Below are 23,941 nucleotides of genomic sequence, written 5' to 3' on the forward strand. Positions count from 1 at the left end.
TCAGTTCCTAGCACAGCAGGTCGCAGGCCCATGCTTTGCATATAGTAGACATTCTGGTTACGTCGGGGAGGATGGTGATGATGACGATTCGACAATGACAACCCATATACTGGCCCGATGCTGCCTGAGAAGGACTCGAACCCACCACCCGCTCGAAAAGGAAAGGGCTGCCTGTCTCTAGAGCATCAAGGCTTCTGGGCAATGGTTCTGTCCCACTCATTGACTCGGTCAAATTACCCCAACTGAGCAAAAATACTCTTAACAGGCAATACAGATGGGACAGACGGTGACTTCAAAGATCTAAAAGTCCAAAAATGGGGGATAATACATGAATAGCAAAAAAAAAAAAAAAAGAAGAAGAAGAAAAAGAAAGTACTAGGTGCCCTAAATGCCAGCGGTAAAAAGAGAACTAGGGGGTGGGGGGTGATCAAGAAAGGCTTCATGGGGAAGGTGGTATCAGGTCTGAGCCTAATAGGTGGGTGGAATTTGTACACGTGGTGATGGAAGAAAAGGCATGCCAGATAAAGGGCACAGCATGACCAGAGGCACGGAGGGAAGGAGGCTGGAGAACAGAGGGAGTAAAGGAATCGTGGGAAATAAGCCTGAAAACTAGGTTAGGAGCGGAGAGAGGAGGCCCAAGAAGATCACACTCATCACTTTAGATTCATTTAGCGAGAAACAAAAGTGTTTTAGCCAAGTTTTTTAAACGAGGGCATGGCACAAGCAGCATTGTGTTTTGGGATGAAAGGTCAGCTATCAAAGTAGGACATGATGGAGAGGGGACAGACTGGAGACGGGCAACTCACAGGAATCTGTTCACTCGTGCATCCACGCAATAAATGTTTATTGTGCACCTATTATGTGCAGGCACTGTTTAGGTCTTGAGATACAAAGGGGTGCAAGCAAGAGAGACAAAGATTCCTGCCCTTGAGGAGTTTACATTCTACTAGAAGAAAACAGAAAATAAACAATAGCATCATAAATCAGTAAATTATAAAGTATGTTGGATGCTGGTAAAACCTATGGGGAAAAAGAAAAGGAAAGCAGAGTAAGAGAATCGGGAGTGCTGCAGGGCGGAGAGGGCACAGGATGTGGTATTACATTCAGTGGTCAGGGTAAACTTCACAGAGAAGAAGAGACAGGAACCAAAACTTGGAAGAAGGTGAGGGCGAGAGCCCAGCATATGGGGAGAGGGCCATGAGGCAGAGGAAGCAGCCAGAGCACAGCCGGAGGTGGAGCGCACCTGGTGTGTACGTGAGTAGCCAAGGGTCGGTGCGCCTGGAGCTGAGTCAGCCAGGAAGAGAGGAAGCAGCGAGTCAGAGAGAGGTGAGAGGACCACGACTTTTTCTCGGGAGAACAGGGGCCAGTGCAGGGTTTGAGCACGGGAAATGCTCCCTCTCAGCCATGAGCAGGGGACTGCTTAGAAAGCAATTGCAACCGTTCAGACAGGAGATGTGAGTGCCTCGGACCAGGGCAGCAGCGGTGGATGTGGTGAGAAGGGGCCACGCTCTGGATTTGTGTTGAGGGCACAGTGGACAGGATTCCTGATGAATGGATATTGGGTGTGAGAGAAAGACAGGGGTCGAAGACAACTCCAAGGTGTGTCAGACATATAAAGGTTTCGGTCAATAAGGATCTTTACTAGGGCTGTAGGTCTGACAAGTAGAGAAGGGAACAATATAAGCCATGTTGTGACGACCAAACGGAAAAGACTGGACCATTCATCTGAACGCAGGAATGGCAGAGAAGGAGGCCACGTTCACTGACTCATTCAACACCTTTATTGAGACCAGACTCTGCTGAGCACGTGCAAGGTCCCGAGGGTACAACAGTGAACACGAAGGCACGGTCTCTGACTCGACGGAACCCACACACTGTGGTACTGACGAAGCAAACCAAACATTTTACTGGTAGTCATTTAATTACAATGTTAATAAATTAATATGCAAATATTAGATTGGATATAAAATTAATAAATATGTAATCATATAATATATGTATAACATAAAATATATAATTTTAATATAAAGTATTAATGTAATACAAATGTAATTTAATTTTAATAATTTAATTATGTTTAATTATTAAAAACTATGATTTCATATTTGTATTCATTAATATTACGAGCTTCTGTGCCAACCATTGGATTCAACAATGGGGACTCAAGACACATAGATAAGACACCATCAGAGCACACCGTTGTCATCCTGCGTGGTGACCCTGCGTGGTGGCAGCCTTAGCCATGCTGTGCACAGAGGGTGGTAAACACATGGGGACGGAAGCCACCAACCTGCCTGGGGGATGACTTCTAAACTGGCCTTGAAGGACAGGTGGATGGTGCTGGGGAAGGACAAGACAGCCGGTGAACTAGAGCTGATGAGGGTGTGTGAGGCAGGGGTGCGGTGGGGATCCCTGCGGGGGCTGGTTGCCCCGGACAACCGAGCTTTCCAAGCCTGGGCTGTGGCTGCTGGCTCCAGGGGGCGGGAAAGAGGATGCAGTCAGTTTCACTCACCACGGTGTCCCCAGGACCTCGCACGGTGCCTGGCGCACAGTAGGCTCCAAAACTACGTTTTGAGTGGACTAACAGGGAGACCAAGGCCAGCTTCCCAGTTGTGGTGGGAAGTTGAGACGCAGCCCTGGCCCTTGAGAGAATGACCAGAGCTGGGGCTGGAGTTCCGGAAGCACGACGGTGATGCTTGGGGGCCAGCTCCAACCCGTCCCGCAAGCACAGAAATACCTGTATTTCCTGGATGTTTTCCTCCTCCCTGGTGTCCACCTTCTTCTCGATCCCCTCGCCACGGAGCAAGGCTTCCAGGGTGGTGCTTTCTGAGGTGAACCCATCTTTCTTCAGAGGCAGCTCCACTTCTGAAAAACAAGGACAGAAAAGCAGTGTCAGGCCACTGGACACAGGAGAGACAGGAGGGACAGGAAGGGTGGCCCTTGGGGGCATGCGGGAACCGCAGCCCCCGGCAAGGATTCAAGATGCCTGCGATCTCTCCTCCGGGACAAACAGGAACACTGGAGTTCAGCTTTTCCATCTCCAGTTCACAGTCCCAGAGCCAGAGCCCAGCCCTGCCTGCTCCCTCAGAGACGGCGGAGACGGGGCAGAAGGGGCACCAGAAGCGCACGGGGTCAGACGGCCTGCGTCTCTGTCCTGCTTCTGCCACCCTCCGGCTCTGTGACTTTGGGCGAGGCCCTCAAGGATCCCCGAGCCCTTTAGCACATCTACAAAGTGAGGGCGACAATGCCCAGCACCCCACCAGGCCATTTTGTGGAGCATAAATGTGTTCCTTTACATTCAAGCGCTTTGAAAACTCTAAAGCAGTGCACCAATGTCGGCCTCAAGTTTTATTATCTTCTCCCTCTATGCCAACTCTTGTCTGCCAACTCCATGACCTCCTCCCGGCCATGCTGGCTGCCCAGCTCCAGTCTGCTCCATGAAAAGCTATTTCAACCTCAGAGAGGCTGTTCTTATCAACTCACCAGGGAAGTAAAGGCCTCTGAAGCCCAGTGAAGAAAAAGAACGAGAGCAGATGCCTAACAGGCCCCTGATCAGCAGCTGGGAGCTGCAGTGCCCGCACACTGGGGCGTTTGTTCTGAAGACATCAGTCTGATTGGCTTCGTGGGGCTTGAGATCATGGGGCCACCTGAGCAGTGGCAGCCAGTGCCGGCCCTGCCCATGCGAGAAATCGGAGAGAGAAACTGAACCCCTTTCTCAAGAATTCTTCAACTCCTAACCCAAGGGAGGGTGGTTGAGGGCTTCTTGGTTTGTTTGGGGTTTTTGGGGGGTTTTTTTCTGTTTTTTTCATTAAAAACAGAAACCTCAGGTACAGGCGATCATACTCAGATTTACTACAAAATATTCCTCCAACCTCTCCCCGGACCCTGCACTTCATACCCCCTGCGATTAGATGTGTAGTCCCTACCGTGTATCAGGTAAGACAGGTGCAAGACCATGAGGGGGTGGTGCCGGAGCAAACGGTCAGGGGAACGAATGGCCCATCTGTATGGAGTTTACAGAGGTGTGGACAGGAATTAGGGGACAAGGAATGGGGAAGCACCAGGGCAGTTAACAGTGGGGGGTCATGAGCCCTGCTATCACTGGAGGGATAGAAAGAGTGTGTTTGCAAGACCTGGAGAGAGCCATGGAGAGCTCTCGGGCCAGAGAACCCGGGTACAACACACCCAACCTCTCTCTCCTTGCCCTGTCTTCCTGCTTTGCCCTCCCACTGGCCAAGCTCAACCAGAAGCCAGAGGGTAAGGGAGCCTCACTGATGCAGCCATTGAGGTCAGCTTCCTGGGGCACAGGGCAGCGTAAAGAAGGTCAAAAGGCTGTTCTGGGGGAACAGACAGAAATAACGAGCACAACCAACCCGCGTTCCACTGGCCTTTATTCAAATGGAGCTCCACATTCCCCTTCTATCTCCTCCACCAGAGCCAGATGCAGGCTGGCCAGCCCATAAGAAAGGGTGCTCAGGCAGCCCATTAAAACTGAAGAAACTCGCACCCATGCATGGCCAGCCCCCAGGAGATGATGGTGGGAAGGAGAAACAGTATCTAAAGTCTCTTGAAAGACAAGGTCTTTGGGATTTTCTTACCAAAAAAGGCAAGCAGAGGATCCACCTCCATCAAGAAGTACTACCCCCACATCAACCACCTCTGAAACTCATTCACCCACTTATTCATTCAACAAATATTTACTGAGCACCTGCTATGTGATGACCACCGTGTTAGAACTAGGTACATAGTAGGTGAACCAAATAGTGACCAACCCAGCCTTTAGATGGTTGACAATCTAAAGAGACAGAATTGGGAGATTGGGATGGACATATATACACTAATATGTATCAAATGGATAGCTAATAAGAACCTGCTGTATAAAAAATAAATTAAATAAAATTTTTAAAAAAATAGACAGACATTAAATGCTAAGTACAAAATAAATATGCACTTACAAAATGTCATAAGTGCTACAGAGAAAAGCAACAGGGTGAAATGTGAAGAAAGAATACAGTGTGTGTGGGGGGGTGTCTACTTGAGATCGGGGGTCAAGGAAGGGCTGTGTGGTGAAGTTACATCACACAGAAAAATAGCCAACTGTCTGCTTTGGTGAGGCCAGAGTGTGCAGCTCCAGAGCCTGCTCCAATGACATATTAGTCTTTCTCCCAAGTCACAAAAGGCTTCCAAATGACGAATCTAAAACAATTAAAATAGGTTGCCTCATGTCCTGTCCTCAGCCAAAAGAGAACAGCTGTTCACCATCCCTCAGATTTATAATCATCATATATATATTTTTATTTATGAAGTTCATATTTTAGTATCCCCCTTAGCCTTCTCAACACTAAATAAATCCTATTTCCAGAATTGCACAGTATGTTAGAGCTGAAAAGGCCTTACAAATCATCTGCTTTAATCATCTCATTTTCTTTTTCTTATTTTTTTATTTTGGCCTCACCCTGCAGCATGTGGGATCTTAGTTCCCCAACCAGGGATCGAACCCCTGCACCCTGCATTGGGAACATGGAGTCTTAACCACTGGACCACCAGGGAAGTCCTATCATCTCATTTTATAAATGAGTCACCTGAGGCTCAGAAAAGTTAAGTAACTTCACCAAAAGCCACACAGCAGGACAAGAATGCAGCCAAAGGATCTTTCCTAGACGCGGTTGAGATCGTGACAAGAGCCCCACTCATTGTATTCTTATTAGAAGTTTGCAGGCTCAGGCTGAGTCCCAACAAGCACTGATATGCTTGTGTACATGCGGAGTGCCTGGCACATAGTAAACATTCAAAATGTGTCAGCTGTTATTGCTACGTATCACTTAATCCCCACCGCCACCCAAGTGGTGAGCACAGTTATCATCCCATTTCACAGATGAGGATGCTGCAGCTTAGGGAGGCTTAAACTTGCTCAGTATCAGACACCTGGTAAGGGGCAAAGTCCAGCCTTGATCCCAATCTGCCTCAGAACCCATTCACCTAATCTCTACGCTATATGGACTTCACCTTGCCTCGATCTGAAAAGTCGTTTCCCAAACCTTTGTGCGTGTTCACTGCCCTACTAGACCACCTCCACAGTTTTCATATTTCGAGATAAAAGGCAGACCTTTGCTGAGGCTGAGGGCAGGTCTGTGTCAAGGTCCTGGGCTCCGTTCTATGCGAACATCCCCATGGGGTGTTCACTCCGCACAACGGTACTGAGCGGTCCATCACCGGTAAACTCCCTCATGCTGCTCGCCCTACTGCTTCTTCTTCCTCCCCTGCTAACCATTCCTCCATTCTGCTTTCCCATCATTCAGTCTACCCTGTTGGTCCTCTGGTCCTCTGATCCTCTGAGATGGGCACAGGGTCAGAAGCACGAGGGGGAAGAGAAGCAAAATGGGAAGAGTGAAATGGGCTCTCCTACACTCGAAGAGCTAGAAGGGACCCCCAACAGCATCTGGAGTCCAATCACTTAACGAGGAAAGTAGAGCACAGAAAGACACAGAGACTTTCCCAGGGTCACAGAGAAATTTAGTGGCATTATCCTTGCCTAATTACCAAAATATTTAATTGGCTCATAGAAGTTCTGCTTTCAGAAACGCCTGGAGTCAAACCCTGGCCTTGCCATGTATTAGCCAAGGGACCACGGGCTGGTTACCTAAACCTCTAAGTCTGTTTCCTTCTATGTTAAATGGGGATGATCGTAGTATCTATTTCATAGTGTTGGTGTGAGAATTAAACATGGTAATACACTGCATAAAGAAACTCTGAAAAGATTCCCACAAAAACTAGTGTGAGAAACACAGTGGAAAAGGAGGCTTACCAATTTTGGCTTTGCTTTTTTTCAATTCAAAACAAGATTCAAAATTAGATCATATAGTAAAGAGCCCGGGATGTTCTAAGTGTCCTAAAAATGTTACATGCTATTATTATCAAAGTTTGAATGATTCTGATTTAACGGCACAGCAATGCTGTCCAATAGAAATATAATGCAAGCCATCCATGTAATTTTAAACTTTTTAGTAGCCACATTAATAAAAGTAAAGAGCAACAGGCACAATTAATCTTAATATATATTTTATCTAACCCAACATATCCAAAACATTATCACTTCAATGTGTAATCCGTATTTTTGAATTACTGAGACAGTTGACATTACTTTATTCACATCAAGTCTTTGAAATCTAGTGAGTATTTTACACTTACAGTGCATTTCAATTCAGATTAGCTGCATTTCAAGTATTCCACGGCCACACGTGGCTGGTGGCTACCACATTAAACACTACAGGTTTACAGAATTAAAAGGAACATTTGCTACGGTTTTGCTTCTAAAAAATGGAAGGACGTTAAATATGCTCTTAGTTTTGTCTACTTGATACCCGGCTGAGCACCATTCCAGAACAACATTCTAGCCGACCCCTGGCAAACCCTGGTTTCAAAGCACTATGGGTAAAGCCTGCAAGGTCAGAGTGACAGGCTAACCAATGCCCTCCCAACAAAGCAGCAGAGGGTACATTCTCTGGCTCCAGACCACAGGAGGTCCCAGAGGGAAGGAAAAATAAGGTAACAGGTCCAAGCTCTTGCACAGTGCCCGTCCTAGACACACTCCCTATGGAGCCCTTAGGGATTTCATTGATTCGTTTTTATTCTAATACAGCTCATCTGGATATAAGATTTAATAATTCTTTAAAAGCGTATTCATTTTGACCCTTGCACAAATTTGGGGACCGCATAACCTGACAGGAGCCATCAAACACTTAACATTAAAAGAAAATGGTCTAAAACACACACCCCTAATTCATCTTTAAATTAGCCTGATTTTATACACATGGATACAAACCCACGGATCGGTACTCTCTCCGGAGCGGCAGCAGCTGTCACCCAAGCCAGCCGCCTCCCCAGGCCCCCGTACGCAGCACTGCCTGCACTTCTAATTGGGAACAGAGATACTCCTTGGGTGACTTCCAGCACGATCCATCACACCAGAGACAGCTTCTGTGCAAGCTGAAGCAAATCAGTTTCCAAATAAGAAAAAACCTCTCAGACAAACAAGGATTGAAGCATAGAAAGTCTTGGAAGGAAGGAAGGAAGGAAGGAAGGAAGGAAGGAAGGAAGGAAGGAAGGAAGGGAGGGAGGGAGGGAGGGAGGGAGGGAGGGAGGAAGGAAGGAAGGAAGGAAGGAAGGGAGGGAGGGCGGGAGGGAGGGAGGAAGGGAGGAAGGAAGGAAGGAAGGAAGGAAGGGAGGGAGGAAGGAAGGAAGGAAGGAAGGGAGGGAGGGCGGGAGGGAGGGAGGAAGGGAGGAAGGAAGGAAGGAAGGAAGGAAGGCAGGCAGGAAGGAAGGAAGGCAGGGAGGAAAGGAAAGCACAAATAAAAGCAAAACAAAAAAAGAAAAAGTCACCAGTGAAGAACAATGGCTTCTCCCCAGGGCTGTGGACAGGGCAGCCATCCTCTCGGGTGGAGATCAAAGCCACAGGCTTTTGACACAGGTGCCCCAAGTCTGCCACCCAATGCACCACATGCAAGGCTTCCACTGGGTTGTTGGAACCACTGAGCTCATTAACAGGATGCAGGCAAGACGAGGCTGAAAGTGCAACATGGGAGCACGGTGAGTAATTAAATCCCAGGTCATTTAAAAATGCAAACGCTTGGATGTCACAGGCTCACGGAGCCTCTGACTCCTTGTGCATTTTTTGCCTCAGGATGGAGGACTGGGAACCTGCAAGTCATATATGGATTACAATAAAATATGCCATATAAAAACAGATTAAGACAGTTCTTCTTTGGGGACATATACAAAGAGAGGAGCTGTCTGTTAGCTGTCGAGTTTGCAAGAGATACCATCTTTGGGGAGGCTGTGCTCTGCCAACAGACAGACTGCCCCCAGGGAAATCGTGGTGAAACACCCTGACAAGGCACATCCATCCGTCCATCCATCACGGGTGCTCTCTGACGCAGGAGCCTGGAGATAGAGTTATGGTGCAGAGGAGGTAGAAACCCCACAGACAATGGCAGACAAACCTCCTGCTACATCATGAGTGCTCAGATTTTTTTTTCCACCTGACGCTAGTTTTTCTTTAAAACTACAAATGTGCAGTTTTCTCTTCTGGCCACTTATTATTTTGAGGAGTTAATCTCACCACATTTCCGTGGGTTTATACATCAGCTTACACCAAGGAGCAAGAAGCTTAGGAATCATTTTTTCATTTATGCCCAACAGACTCTCGGGCTCATGGGGAAGGAGAGGGGTATTGTTATCTCTCACCCTATGGAGGAAGAGATTGGAGGGGACCAAAGCCCTGATTTCCTGAGATGGTGGCAGGCCCAGGAATCCATCTGTGCATTCCTCAGGGGTGCCATTTTCTTGGCTGCATTTGACTCCCTGCTTTGTGATTCATAAAGCTCAAAATAGATGAGGTTCACAATGAGGACCCATCACCCAGGCTGCACCCTGCAGGCCCTCGTTACTGCTTCTTTTAGAAGCCCAAGATATGCACACAACAGGAGGACTGATCATGGCCCCAAGAGCCCTGTGGTCCCCACTCTCTGCTGTGCCTACCCACTCACCCCTAAGCCAACATGCAATGATGGGCCCCTGGAAGCAGCACCCAGAGGTTGGAAGCATAGATAAGCATTCCCTCATCCCTGAGACATAGAAAAACACCCACACTATCAAAGGAAGCTCACCACTGGGCTGGTCAGCAGACCACGTCAATACAACTTAGCAGGAAGGTGAGGGAGCGGAAGGACGGTGGGAATGGACTGAGTGGTGAAATGATTCAAGGGAATACAGATTGCTGGAAAGTGCAAGAAGCTGTCTGGGGTGAAATCTCAGCTCTTGTACCCTACACTGCACACTTGGCCTTGATCTCCTCATCCGTACAACAAAGCCCACTTCCCGGTGTTTTTACAGGGCCAGATGAGATAATGGATATACAGTGTCTGCACAGGGAGGATGCTCAATTCATGTGAGCCCCCCCTTTTCCCCTTCTAAAGTCTCCTTCTCCTTGCACTTCTCAGCAAAACTCCTCACCTTCTGACACTCTCAGACCATCAGACATGGTGAGACACAGCTCCCTGCAACTGGGCATGGGCCCAGGGGGAATGGAAGCGAGGAAGCCAAGTCTGGAGCAGTTAAGAGGACAGAGGAGGCTGAGGATGGGACTCAGCTCACAGGCCGAGATGCTGCTTCAATTCCAGGGGGTCCCATGCTGCAGATTTGGAAATCACAGCAGAACCATGTGGAAGAGGCCTTGCTCTACTCATTCACTTTACAAATAATTATTGAGCACTTACTATGTACCAGGCGCTGTTCTAGGTGCTAAGGACACAGCTGTGAACAAGAGACAGAAATTCTTGCCCTCATAGAAGCTATATTCTAGTGGGGGAGAAACAAGACATAAACAAGCAAGACCCATAGTATGGCAGATGGTAATCAATGTTCTGGAGACAGAGCAGAGGAGGGGAAGCTGGAGCATCGGGGGTTATAGGAGGGCGGTTCCACTTTTAGATGTGGCCAGGAAGGCACGAGCCTGAAGAAGCAGGAAGGAGGCCACGCGGCTAATAGGAAAGGACGTCCTAAGCAAAGGCACCATCGCGCAAAGGCCCTGAAACTGAGGCCTGTCTGCCCAGAGCACAGTGAGCCAGGGAAAGGGTAGGAGCCCAGTTCAGAGAGTTCTGGGGCCTTGAATGGCTGTGTAGGCCATTGCAAGAATGCTGCCTTCTAATTCTGAAGCCATTGGTAGTTTCAAGCAAAGGGTGACATTATGATGCCTATGTATATTTTTTTAATTTTATTTTATTATTTTTTTATACATCAGGTTCTTCTTAGTTTTCTATTTTATACATATTAGTGTATATATGTCAAGCCAATCTCCCAATTCATCCCACCACCACCACTACTCCCCCCGCCTGCTTTCCCCGCTTGGTGTCCGTATGTTTGCTCTCTATGTCTGTGTCTCTATTTCTGCCTTGCAAACTGGTTCATCTGTACCATTTTCCTAGGTTCCACATATTTGCGTTAATATACAATATTTGTTTTTCTCTTTCTGACTTCCTTCACTCTGTATGACAGTCTCTAGGTCCATCCACGTCTCTACAAATGACCCAGTTTTGTTCCTTTTTATGGCTGAGTAATATTCCATTACATATATGCACCACATCTTCTCTAGCCATCTGTCTGTTGGTGGGCATTTAGATTGATGATGGCTATATTTTAACAGGATCACTGTGAAGTCAACTGAAGGAAGGTGAGGGCAGAGTGAGGAGACTAGTTAGGAGTGACTGCAGTAGGTGTGGAGCCCCGCCAACGAGCCGGCACTTAGGAGAGGGCCCTGTCCTCATGGTGCCTGTGTCCTGGTTGCTAGATACAGCCAGAGGGCAGGCCCCTAGCCCCTGAGCAGGGGGCATCCCCACACAGTGAAGGAGGCTGGGTGCCCAGTGCTAAGGGGCACAGGTACAGAGCCATACCGGAGCAAGTCCACAGAGGAACGGTTCTCAGAGAAGAAGGCAGATCAGCCTAGGCCAAGGGCAGGAGAAAAGACCCAGCCAGACAGGCCTGGCCCAGCGCCACGGGATGACAGGCGTTAGTAAAACAGAGAGGAAGCCTTCCAAGTTTATCTCTGTGCTCTGGACAATGTATGCGAGAGGACTCAGTTCTGGGACACAAGGGGTGAGCTTGGGCAAGCTGTGGTTCTGGGAAAGGTAGATCCCACAGCCAGACGCCAGGTCTTTTCTCCTCAGGATAGAAGATACTAGACTCCGGCTTTTAAAAGACTCTAAGGCAGGGCTTCCCTGGTGGCGCAGTGGTTGAGAGTCCGCCTGCCAATGCAGGGGACACGGGTTCGTGCCCCGGCCCGGGAAGATCTCACATGCCGCGGAGCGTCTGGGCCCGTGAGCCATGGCCATTGAGCCTGCGCGTCTGGAGCCTGTGCTCCGCAACGGGAGAGGCCACGACATTGAGAGGCCCGCGTACTGCAAAAAAAAAAAAGACTCTAATGCAGACTGTGTTCCCATTCTGGCCAGACAGCACACACTCTTCCAGCTGGGCAGTGAGCTGCCTGCAATGAGCACGTGCTGGGGACAGAGCAGGGTCGGCTGAGGCCCCCTCGGCCCACCTAGCAGCACTGCGTGGAGGTGGCATCATAGTGCCAAGTCCTCCAGCTCCACCCTCCACTGGGCCCTCAGAACAACCCCGGGAAACAAGCAGAGCAGCTGCCGTGATCTGCATTTCAGGTGAAGAATCAAGGTCAGAGTGGTTAGGTGACTGCCCCAAATCACACAGCCAGTGGGTGGAGAGGTCTGGACTTGAAGCCAGGCCTTTTCTCCTGCAGAGCACAGCTGTTCGACATCATGAAGGCCCCTATGGGCTAAAACCAAAGAGAGGCAAGATGGCAAAGCTGGGACAGGCCCCACGGGCCAGGCTGGGTGCTAGATGGGGAGGCCAGGTCAGCGGCCGAAGGCTCCGCCTCTCCCACTCAATCTCCCTCATCCGTGCAATGGGCATGATGAGAGCTAAGCCACGTTCTTCAAGCTTGAGAACAGATACCAGGCACTTTTCTTTCCTTCATCCCTTTAATAAATCTTTGCTGTCCACCTACTATGTGCCAAGTCCGGCGCTGGGTGTTGGGGATACAGATGAAGGATTGGGTGGGCCTCTGCACTCAAAATGTGTGCCTTCCAGCAGGGAGAGATACAAGTAAAAAGGCCCTGGCGTAACAGGGCGACAGCCTTACAACCTACGCTCTAAACATGGTTCCCCCAGGTCCAACTGAAAAACCCAGCCATGGAAACCCTGCAGCAGCTGTGCACACCGCCACCCAGCCGACTCCCAGCTGCCGCCCATTTCCTGGGCCAGCCCAGGCTCCCAGAGCCCTGAGAGACTCAAGCAGTGTCATAGGCCCAGGCCCAGTCCCCCGGACCCAGCGCCTTCCCCCAGACTGCCAGGAGGGCACAAAGCAGGGGCCGGAGTGGCCTGCCCACCTCTCTCCAGCTCACAAGGCCAACAAAAAGCTGTGAAAAAGCTGCTGTTGCCGGTCTCCAGGATGGATGGCTGCAGCTCTGACACTGCAGGAAAGAGATAAATGACTGGTCATTTCCCCCTGATGCACTTGAAGGCATCCATTCTCCCCGCCATACCACGCTCAAGGAACCCCCTCGCAGAGACAGATAAGCACTGACATATGGGGTGGGAGTTCAGCGTCCTTCCCCCTTGGAAGAGCACAGCCAGACTCCTCTGTGGGCCAGGGGAAGGTCACGCTGTCCGTTGGCTCACACCTGGCTGGGGGCTCCACGGGTCCCTGCCCCCACCTCCCCCAGTCTTGCCCACCCCACCTGGCTCATCCCTGTGAGGAGCACACGGGAGACGGGGAGGCGGGGGCAGAGGGAGCCAGCTGACAGGCTCATCGATCTCAGGCTACATGCTTGGCACATCGGCAGCGTTCCGTAAGTTGTTCCCGGGCTGGGAGGGTGCTGGAGGAGTCGGGGGGACTGCCTCGAGGAGAAGAGAAATCGCGCCGAACATCAGAGAGAAAACGGTGGAAGAAGCCCGGAGATTATTAAAATGTGGGCCATGTACAAAAGCAGTAGGGAACTAATTAAGATGCAGGATTTTCAAAAGCTGGGGAAGTTGGCCACAGCCTGCTCCCATCTGTAGAGTCCTGGCAGTTCAGTGCAGCAGGGACAGCACCCTAAGGCAGGCAAAGCAGGCCTCTCCACCGCTGCCCTCACAGGTGGGACTCAGGCCTCTGCCTGGACCGCCCCCTTGGGGGGCACCCCTCCGAGGGCCCCTGTGACTTGCTTGTTGGCCAGCTATGGCACCCTCTGCTTTGGGGCCGTACCCTAGCCTACCATCCCCTGAGGGTCCCTGCCTGACTGTTCACGTTCCCCCAACATGTGGTAGGGTGGTGATTATCCCGGTCATTCATGCCCAGTCACTGAGTGGCTGCCAAAAAAAAAGAAGAGAAAGAACCAGAACCCTATTCCTGGCTGCCTTCCTTCCCATCACCCTTGGAATTTGGCAAGGGTGGCAAAAAGCCAGGCTGCTCCCTAAGTGTCCCGGAGCGGAAGGGCATTACAAGGCCTCAGGTACATTCCGGGAGCCCTACAGGTCTGAGACACCAGGATGAATGTGCGTGTTGAGTCCTGGAGCAACATGGCGCCAGTTCCAACAGGTTCCCCCATAGGGTTCTTTTCCTTGGCTTCACCACTGATAGCCCCTTGGGAAATTAACTTCCTAATTCAGTGCCACAGTTTCCCAATCTCTAAAACAAAGATAAAATCTGCTCCAGACCACAGGGACCAAAAGGTCTGGGGTCAGAAGATGCTAAACTGATTGAAGCAGACTATCTGAGGATTTAACCCAGAAGGACACAAGTTAAAAGTTTGTTCCCAGCCCTTTTTCCTCATTCAAAAAAAAAAAAGTGAAATTAAAGGCTCTTTTTTAATCAGCTGGCGTTTGCCCAACATCTGCCCGGCTTCAGGGCCTTCTGGTGGATATTCACTATCCACCTTTCTCTCCTGCCAGCTCAGCTTCCCCTTTGCAAGCGCAGAGCTCCATTCTTGGGGGAACGGTCCAGGGGAGACCCCTCTCTGGCACCAGGCTCCTGCCCCTCTTCACGTTGCCTGAGTTGTGATGGCTGTGCCCTGAAACACCTTGCATGCACCTCTGCAGCCAGGTGCAAGCTGCAGAGAACGCTGAACTCCGTTGTCAGTCAGCGGAGAGAAATAATGTTGCGTGTGTTGTCCTTCAGATGCCCAGGCAAGTGGGAGGTTTGCAAGATGTTTATTCAGGACTGATCGGAGGGGTGATGTCAGGCGTGAGAAACACATAGATCCAGGGACGTTGCGAATGCTTTCAAATTCCAAAGAGCTCGCCCCAGCTGTCATCCTCATCCCACCCACACACAGACACATTTTTATTTTCAGCAAGTAGTAAAGAAATATAGGCAGGATGGCATATTCACAGTGAGGGAGATGGGCTGAGGACTGCAGGCCTAGGGAGGACTCCATCAGTGTAAGTTTAGCCCAGGAACAAACGACTTCACAGCAGCCATGATGGGCTCCCCACTCGCCACCCTGTGGTGCCATAGATGAGCTCTGTGCTGAGCGGGGCCTCTGCAGCCCTGCCCTCAGACCTGCTCCGAGGCCCCTCAGATTCCTGCGTGGACACCCCCTCTCCTTGCCCTGACCTGGTTTCCTGACAAAGCTCTCAGCTCTGAAGACCTGGGGTCAAGGACAAGTCTAAGCCACGTTTAACCCTGGCCTTTGCTGCTGAAAGCTGCCCGCCACTGGCTGGACTGAGGCAGGGACGCAAAGGAAGACAGGAGGGACAAACCGGGTGCTGGCGTGACAAATTGCTTGTGGCATCTCCTTATTATGCATAGAAAGGTCTGACATGGAAGGAAACTCATGCCTTGAGACAATTCCTCTCCAGGCCGGTGTCCAGTCTCTCACAAGTCAGGGGAACTCTCTCCTCTGAGAACTCTACTGATGGTAGAGCCCAAGGGAGGCTCCAAGAATCATAGACATAACTGCATTCCTAGAGCCTGTCAAGGGGAGCTCAGCAGCACAGGCATCACCTAGGGGCTTGGTAGAGACGCAGAATCTTGGTCATCACCCCAGACCTGCTGAGTTAGAATTTGCATTTTATCAGATCCCAAGGACTACATCCCCAGTACGCACACTGAAGTTTGAGAAACACTGGTTTTGAAGACTTACAGGTGGCCGGACCACAAGTCAGTACGGCATGACTCCACACCATCTACAGCTTCTTTATTAAACATAAACGATTGTCAATAAGAACAATTTATTTTGGAGGCATGGGCTTCCTCCTTTGTTGTCCCAGATCTGGAAGTGGTCTGAGTCCCGGTCTCTTGGAAGTGGCACGGATGAGTGATGAGGTAATCCTTAACTGGATTATCCTTTTTTTTTTTTTCTTTGCGGTACGCGGGCCTCTCACTGTTGTGGCCTCTCCCGTTGCGGAGCACAGGCTCTGGACATGCAGGCTCAGCAGCCATGGCTCACGGGCCCAGCCGCTCCGCGGCATGTGGGATCTTCCCGGACCGGGAAACAAACCTGTGTCCCCTGCATCAGCAGGTGGACTGTCAACCACTGCGCCACCAGGGAAGCCCTGGATTATACTTTGAGTGTAATTCTAGAACCACTCTGGCTAATATGGGGACCACTAGCCACGTGCGGCAATAAGCACTTGAAATGTGGCTAGTTTGCAATGAAATGTGTTAAAAGATACACAATGGAATTAAAAAACAATACCAAAAAAAGTAAAATACCTCGTTCATAAGTTTTATACTGATTACACGCTGAAATGATATTATTCATATGTTAAGTTAAATAGAATCTATTGTTAAGATTAATTTCACCTGTTTCTTTTTCCTTTTTTAAATGTGGCTACTAGAAAATGTAAAATGACACATGTGGCTCACAATCGTGATCCAGGAGACTTGGCTCTCCTACAGCCTGCATCGCAGGGAGTTTGGGACAGCCCAGTCATCACCCTGGAGTGTCTGCAAGGGTCTGTAAATTGTGCAAGGCCATTTGAGAACTTGGGTGGAGCACCCGCCCCTAATAAATAAAACTTTTGCACAAGTGAAATGTGAGTTAGGGTGAAAATTTGAAGCATGCTTAACAAGGGAACTGTGAGAAAGCATCCCGAAGAACCGTTAAGTAGAGATTTTGCAGAAAAAACACAGCCTAAGGAGCCAGTGTGAAAAGGCAGGAGTGAGGTAACATTGCCAGGCAGCCAGCCTTGACAGGCCTATGTTGTTTGATGACAGTGGGAGGGGGCATGTCAGCTCTGCCTTTGCCCCACTTAACAGCACTGTGGCCACCACTCTGAGTCATGTCGCAGCTCTGGCATCCCCCAAACCAGACATTCCCTTAAAGCTAAGGACCCAGGGCAATCACTTGGCCTTGCTGCAGCAAGGTCTGAAGACTGCCACCCGCTCAGAAGTGTAACAACAGATCAGTAGTCAAGAAAACTAACCAATTCCTTCTGCACGGCCACAAAGCAATCAACATCACCTAGAGGCAAATTTTGAACTCAAACTCTCTCATCTCCATGTCCAAGATGGGTTCTGTTTTTAGTGACTGGCCCCACTCGTGTAAGATGCTCCATTAGCTCGTTTCCAGTAAGGGTGGGAGAGGGTGCATGGTGCGCTGTCCTCCTTTGAGACAGCCTAGGACGAGTTTTCCTTACTTGAAGCCATGGGAAGGCATCACCTGGCCCAAAAGAGCTGCAGCTCCTTCAGCTCTGTTGGGAAAGTCATTCATCCTGGGCCTGTTCCCACACTGTGCCTGCTTACTCTCCTCTCCTGGGGTGGCAAGAGAAAGACAAGAGGAAGGGGAAGGCCCGAAACACCTAGAGGGAGAGAAGCTTGGTGAGGCTGGGGGCATGTGGATGTGTTTATTCCTGAAAGCACCATGTAGGCACGTTCACTCTGCTGGAAAACTCAGCTCTATGGACAAAGCGGCAGAGCAACCTTGTCCTCAGCCAGCCCAGCACCCCCGACCTCTCCCATCGCTGGCCCAGCCAAGCTCCACAGGGCACTGACCAGGTTTTATTTCCAGCAGCCGCAGCTTCGGATCCTCAGGTGGGTGCAATCGTCTCTTCTTACGCCAGCAGCGGGCAGGGTACGTGTATAGCTGGCCCGGGGCGAGGCCTGTGGACAGAGACAGTGTAAAGATTAAATGCTCCAGGCTGGATCTAACCTTCTCATTCACAGTGAGGAAAGTGAAGCCCAGAGACGTGAAGTGACTTGTCAAGGTCACACAGCTGGTAGATGGTAGAGCCCGGGCAGAATCTAGGTCATCTGACCCCAGGACCCTTGCTCTGTCTGCTCTACCATGCTGCCTCAGTAGACACATGCCAAAATGAGCCATCACTGTGACCAAAATCAGTTCTGCTCTATTGGCCTAGGAAGAAAATCAGAGGGACCTCCAAACCACAAGAAGGACTTTTCCGGATTTACCCTCATCACAGTGTTTCCAAGGCAGTGCATATCCAGCTACTGCCCATCAACTGCCCCTCTGTCCAGGTCAAGCAGGTTCCCTTCAAGGGGGGAGCAGCAGAAGTCATTCTGTCTACCTACGGACAGCCTGGATTGGGAAACATTTCAAGGAAACAGGATCAAGGCGCTAGATCTCCTACCCATTGGCTTCTTCCACCCACTGATAGCTGCTGGCAGCTCGCTGAAGCCAAAGGGAGCCCTGTGCCACCTCCATCAGAATATAAGCCTGCATAGCCAGCATACCTGTACAGCCCTGCCCACCTGCCTGGGCGTTACAAAAAAAAAAAATGGGCAGGAGTTCAGCGGCTGGCCTTATGTGTCACATGGTCTCCCAACAAGAATCACCATTTAGATTTGGCTTTTGACACGAAAGCTCCACAGCAGCATCATCTGTCATGCCGAGCACCCCATGAGGAGCCTTCCAGCTCAACAGACAACACTCTCGTGGCTCCTGTGGCATATGCTGGGCAGCCAGAGGCCTTGGAGGAATGTGGACTCCCTGCACTAGACCCTGGTTTGTTCCCAGAGAAAAGGGCAGCGGGTGGAGGCTGAGGGGAGAGGAAGAGGGCTGAAGACTGGTTAGGCGGTTAGCAGATTAAAAAGACTGCTCAATGCACCCCAAAATGAACCAGCAAGCCCACTGACCCACCCCCGCTAGAGGGAAAGCCTGGTGAGGACAGGAACTTTGTCTTGTTCAGGTCAGAATCCCCAGAACCAGAACTGTGGCTGACCAGAGAAGAATCAAACTAAACATTTGCAGAATGAGTGAGTGAGTGAGTGAGTGAATGGAAGAATATGTTCCAGTTCACTTTCATGGAAGTCACAACTCAGTCTTCTGTAGTAAACATGGCATGTGACAGCTGTTAGAGACAGGCAGCCTCCTATGAGAGGGGCACTTCCTAGACCTAGGACCATGAGTAGAAAACATCAGGACCCTATTCCCATCTGCTGTCTTCCATTTTGGGGGGTTTAAAAGTTAAGAGAAAAAACGGCTTCATTTTTGCATTTTTCAGAGAAAAACCTACAAAAGTTTCATTGCTACACGTCCATTCATTCATTTTTCATTTGTACTTGTCATCTCTACCCATGCATAGATTTGGGTCCAAAGCAGAGGACCAGCGTTAAAGGAAACAAAATTTTCCAATTCTTTCTATGTGCTAAGTTTCATTTTTAATCACACAGCTGCTCCCACAGGTTGCCAGGCTGTGAACAAGCTGGAGGTTCTGACCCTTCCCCCTTTGATTCTTAGAAACCATCAAGGGTGACAGAGCCTACAGGCTCCAGAAATATCTCTGATGTTATGAGCTGAGGGCTCATCATGTCCTAGAGTCCTTCTAATACTTGACTTTGTTGATAACTGTAAGGTCTTCTGCACAGAGGAGGATCCTGAAGCTCTGAGTGCCTTGAGCTCTGAGGACCAGACTTGTGACTGATTTATAGAAGACACAATGAATCCAAAAAATAAGCTTGGTCTCGCTCCCGTATGAGGTCCAGTTTTGACCTCTGTTTGAGGGAAGGCATCACTGGGAATAGTTTGATGTTTCTGGTGTGTTTCACTCCAGGGCCATGTCACCTCTCACCTCATAATTCCTGAATGGGTACATTGAGTCAGAGTCCCTTCCAGATGTTTTGGCCACTTCTGGGGCTGGTGTTCCCCAGGATCCCAGAGAAGGCCAAGTACAAGGGCTGGCCTGCTGCTCTATATCCCAGAACTGGTCCCATAATCCCACTTATCTTGGATTAGCAATTCTTAATCCAGGCTGAAGCCAAAATCACCTGGAGAACTTCTTATTAACACCAATGCCCCAAATCCATGCCAGAGCTACCCAATCCAAATGTAGGTGGGTGGGGGAATTGAGCAACTCTTTTCTATTTAAGAACTCTATAGCTTTTTATAATAGCTGACAAAGAACCTCTGGATGTCTAAGCATCATCTAGTTACTGCCTGGATGTCCTCTCTGATGTACCAAGACTAGTTAGTCTAATGGTTTTTCCAGTAGATTCCCAAGGTTCCCTGTATTTTTCCCAAGCCACTGTCATTAACTGCCTACTTACTAGACTGTCATCTCCACTGGTTTTATAAGATCCAGGGTGGCAGGAACCATGTCCACCTCAAGTATCCCCAGTGCTTAGCACAGTGCCTGGCGGGCATATCAAGAAATGCTTATCAAATAAATTCAACCAGAACTGAACCAGCCTCAGAAACGCGGGAAGCGAATGACCCTTAGCCCCTGCTGTTCCTGGCTCCAGGAGACTCCTCCATCCACATCCAAACCGTCCAGGAAGGACCCCTTGAACGGAGCACAGAACCCACCTCACCCATGCCAAGACCGGAGCCTCTGTGCCTTAGGCTCTTTCTTGCCCCACGCGCTGCTTCATGGTATTTCCAACCTGACCAAAAGCAGGTTAGTGAGAAGGAACTGGTCCAGGCCAGCATACGCAAAAGATCTAAGTGACAAGAGGTCAAAACTGTCAGCACTCGTCCAAGTCTTCCACCCTCCCTGAGACTGCGGTCACCACACTTGTTGGTCAGCTGCCTGGGGCCACTCAGCCTGTGGCTGTGGGTCCACTCTCCCAGGAGAGTCCATTTTAGTAAGTAGTTTGAATGTCCAGAAGAAGGGATTGTCTTTATTTCATTCTTTAACTTTCTCTAGTAGATTGGAGAAGCTCCACAGTGCAGAGGACAAGGGCGAGTCCTCATACCCCCATTCCCTGCTACCCTGGAAATCTCACCACACCTATCTGAGCCTGTCTCTTTGCCTGTAAGATACGGGCGGTAATAATACCCACCTTACAAGGACTGTCGTGGGGATTAGCTCATATTCAAGAAGAAGCTCTTTATAACCATGAAGCATTGTACAAATGTCAGTTATTAATTATCATGAATTAGCTGAGTTAGATGAGCCTGGACTCTCTGCCCACGTGACATGACAAGGCTGCTCTTTGCTCCTTTAGCCACAAGGGTGGAAACAGGCCTGCCTTTGATGTCTGCTTCAACTCGTATCAACAAGCAAATGGCCCCAAGAACTCTCTCAGGGCTCCCGCCCCCTTCCTTGCCCTCCTCCCTGGGCTGGCAGGCACCAGGGTGCCTTTACAGGGCCAACACGTTCAGCCCTGGAGTTCCACTTATAGAGGGCTGAGCAGAGCCCCGAGAGAGTTATATTGTTTATCTCATTAGAACAGGAGGCACATAACTCAAGCCCATGTGTGTGGTGGACAGAGGGAGGAAGAGGAGGGGGGAGGGGGAGGATAGAGGCACAGCTGTGGCCTGGGAAATTAACCTGGAGGAGGGAGCCTGGGGCTAGGGGGGATATGGAAGAGGGGAAGGGGGAGGTGGTAGACAAGAGGGGGGACCAATCCTCCCCGTAACCAAGGCCACAGCAACTCCTCCATTCACACACCCCACTGAGCAAACTGCTTTGCTATTACTTTGATCTGCAACTCCAGGTACACTTAGGTGCAAGCACAACGGACGCACATGCACATGGGAACTCACACACTGGATGGTGGGAGAACTGGCTTCACAGGAAAATTCAGCAGGACGAGCTCGGTGCCTGTGCAGTCGGCAGACTCCAGGCAAATCACTTGTTATATGTGTGGCCTGCGTTCAGCAGGTGGGTCCTGAGTGTGTGAGCATCTCTGACAGACACAGCATGAGCCATTAAGAATTCAGAAGATGAAATGGGATGGGAGCAGATGTGAAAAGAAGAAACAGAATGGCTTCCTCTTCCCCAGACCAGAGCTGAGCAGTGGCATTCAAACCCACCCAGAGAAGGGCTTTGCCTGCAGCAGCTCAGGGAGGTGGCCCGAGGCTCCCCACAACAGAAAGCTCATTACTTCACAGGACAGACTGTTGGCCAACTCTTACTGTGATAAAGAGCCTCACCTTGCCCTTATTTTGAATCAAAATCTACCTTCCTGTTATATACTTATGCCAATTTGTCCACCCTCGGTCCCAAGAGTGAACAGGTGTCATCTGCATCCCAGCCACCCACCCCATCCACCTGCTTGGGTTTGAAGGAGAGCCTATGGAGAGGACAGAGAACTGGAGGGCAATGGGAGTTGGAAGAAAGAGGCAGTGACTACACCTGCTCGTGAGCCTGGGATTCTTCACCAAGACTGGGCATCAGAATTGCAGAAGTAGTTATCGAAAAGGGCAGATGGCAGCTTGGTTCCAGTCCAATCCTACCGAACCAGAATAACAGAGATTCACCAAGACAACTGTAGTTTGAAAAACTCTCACATAAGGAACTTCGAACAAGATCAAATCTTACTCATATTTATTTCCCCAGGGCCCGGCACATAATAGGTGCTCCATTAATGTTTGTGGCTGAGGATGCCAATTTGGACCAACTGCAGAGTTGGAGGGATGAGTGATAAGCCCCGGGTAGGGCTTGAGGAGTGGGGAAGATGTATTTCCCAAGCACTTATAGCCATGTCATTTCCTAGTGCTCTGTCATCCTCTCTTCTCCTGGCTTATATAAGAGCTGCCCTGATCTCATGGACCGCCTCTTCAGTGGAGCATTCCTGAACCACCCCAGGCCACAGTGCCTCTTCTCTTCCCTGAAAGTCTGGAGTCCTGGGCACTTGGCACCACGTGACAGCACTCAGCGTGGCTCTCTGTCTGGCTCCCCGACCATCCCCTTCCTGCCTCCCCTCCCATTCTTCCCTGTAAGCTTCTCTCTAAGATTCAATTTCAGTGTCCCATGTGCCAGGACTGCCCTGGCAAGGTAGACCTCAAATCCATAATTCTGCCTGCTTCTTCTGGCCCAGAAGTTCCCAAGTCCCTCACTGGTCCCATCACACACAAAAGCTGACAGAGTAACAGTAGCTAACATTTACTGAGCTCTTACTCTGCTCTAGGCTAGCACCTTATACTCAATGCTATCTCATTGTGACAAAAAGCCTACGAGACATTTAAAGGATGAGGATAGTGAGGAAAGCAGTGATTAAGTAACTGGTGCAGGGTCATACAGCTCATAAGCGTAGCCTAGCTACCATTTCTTTAACAAATGGGGATATACACACATATATATACATACATATATGTTGTGTGCTTGCAAAGAGTTTTTTAATGGAAAGATAAACCAAAAATTAATTTTTTAAAAAAAGTTACAGGGAAAATAAAAACAGAATAATAGTAACAAGAAGAAGAGAAAGTTGCCTTTAGAAAGAAGAAAGGAACAGGGTAAAAGAACAGAGATAGAATAGAGCTAGACTCTCTCTCTGAATATACCATGCTTTGTAGATTTGACTTTAGAACCATGTAAATATTTTATATTATTAAATTAAATTAAAATATAAAAACAAACATCTGCTTCTAGCTAAAATGGTTTACCAAGGACCAGATTTACCTTCCCACCTGAAGCCAAGATAGAGAAAAAAATGAAACAAGAGTTTTCAAGACACTGGCCATCGGGCAATGAAGGACCATGATCGCTGAGATACTGGAAATGAACAAGATGAGTCCTATGACTGCCCGGGCTTACTTCCTTGAGAGAGTTTCCAGAGTGTAGCACAAGGAGGAGGAACATGGGTAGAACCCAGCCAACTTCCTGAGTCTGAACTGAAGAGAAAGAGCTGAGAGTCTGGGAAGACCAAGGTAACTAGAATTCAAGGAAAAGAATAGTAAAAAGAAGAAAGCGGCACAGAGAAAGAACTGTGGAGATACACAAAGGGTCCCCTTCAAGTATTCAGCTCAGTACTGATGAGAGCATGCTTGTAAGGAATCTACTCAATGCCGAGGAAAGCACCACCTGTAAGAACAGAGGTGTGCCTGGTTTGCACAAGGGGCTGAGAATAGTCTGTTCCCACAAGCATGCTGGGAAAGTCTCATGATTCATGGAGTACTGGGTAGGGTACACAGAATGGTCTTGCCTCACTAATGAGGAATAATTAGCCCTAGGCTAAGCACTGCTCCAGTTCCACCTAACAAAT

The 23,941-nt window shown here is 49.5% G+C and overlaps 1 protein-coding gene across 1 annotated transcript in view; it reads right to left on the reverse strand.

Annotated features, from left to right (window-relative positions):
* DPF3 (double PHD fingers 3) overlaps positions 1-23,941 on the reverse strand; it is a 256,158-nt gene that overhangs the window by 113,684 nt on the left and 118,533 nt on the right. The window contains exons 3-4 of the mRNA XM_032624903.1: positions 17,549-17,656; positions 2,738-2,865 (exon numbers count right to left, since the gene is read on the reverse strand). Of these exons, the coding sequence (XP_032480794.1) occupies positions 2,738-2,865; positions 17,549-17,656 (236 nt within the window). The remainder of the gene's footprint in view (positions 1-2,737; positions 2,866-17,548; positions 17,657-23,941) is intronic.

Source organism: Phocoena sinus, chromosome 2 (genome assembly GCF_008692025.1).
Source record: "Phocoena sinus isolate mPhoSin1 chromosome 2, mPhoSin1.pri, whole genome shotgun sequence".
NCBI classification, from domain to species: Eukaryota; Metazoa; Chordata; class Mammalia; order Artiodactyla; family Phocoenidae; genus Phocoena; species Phocoena sinus.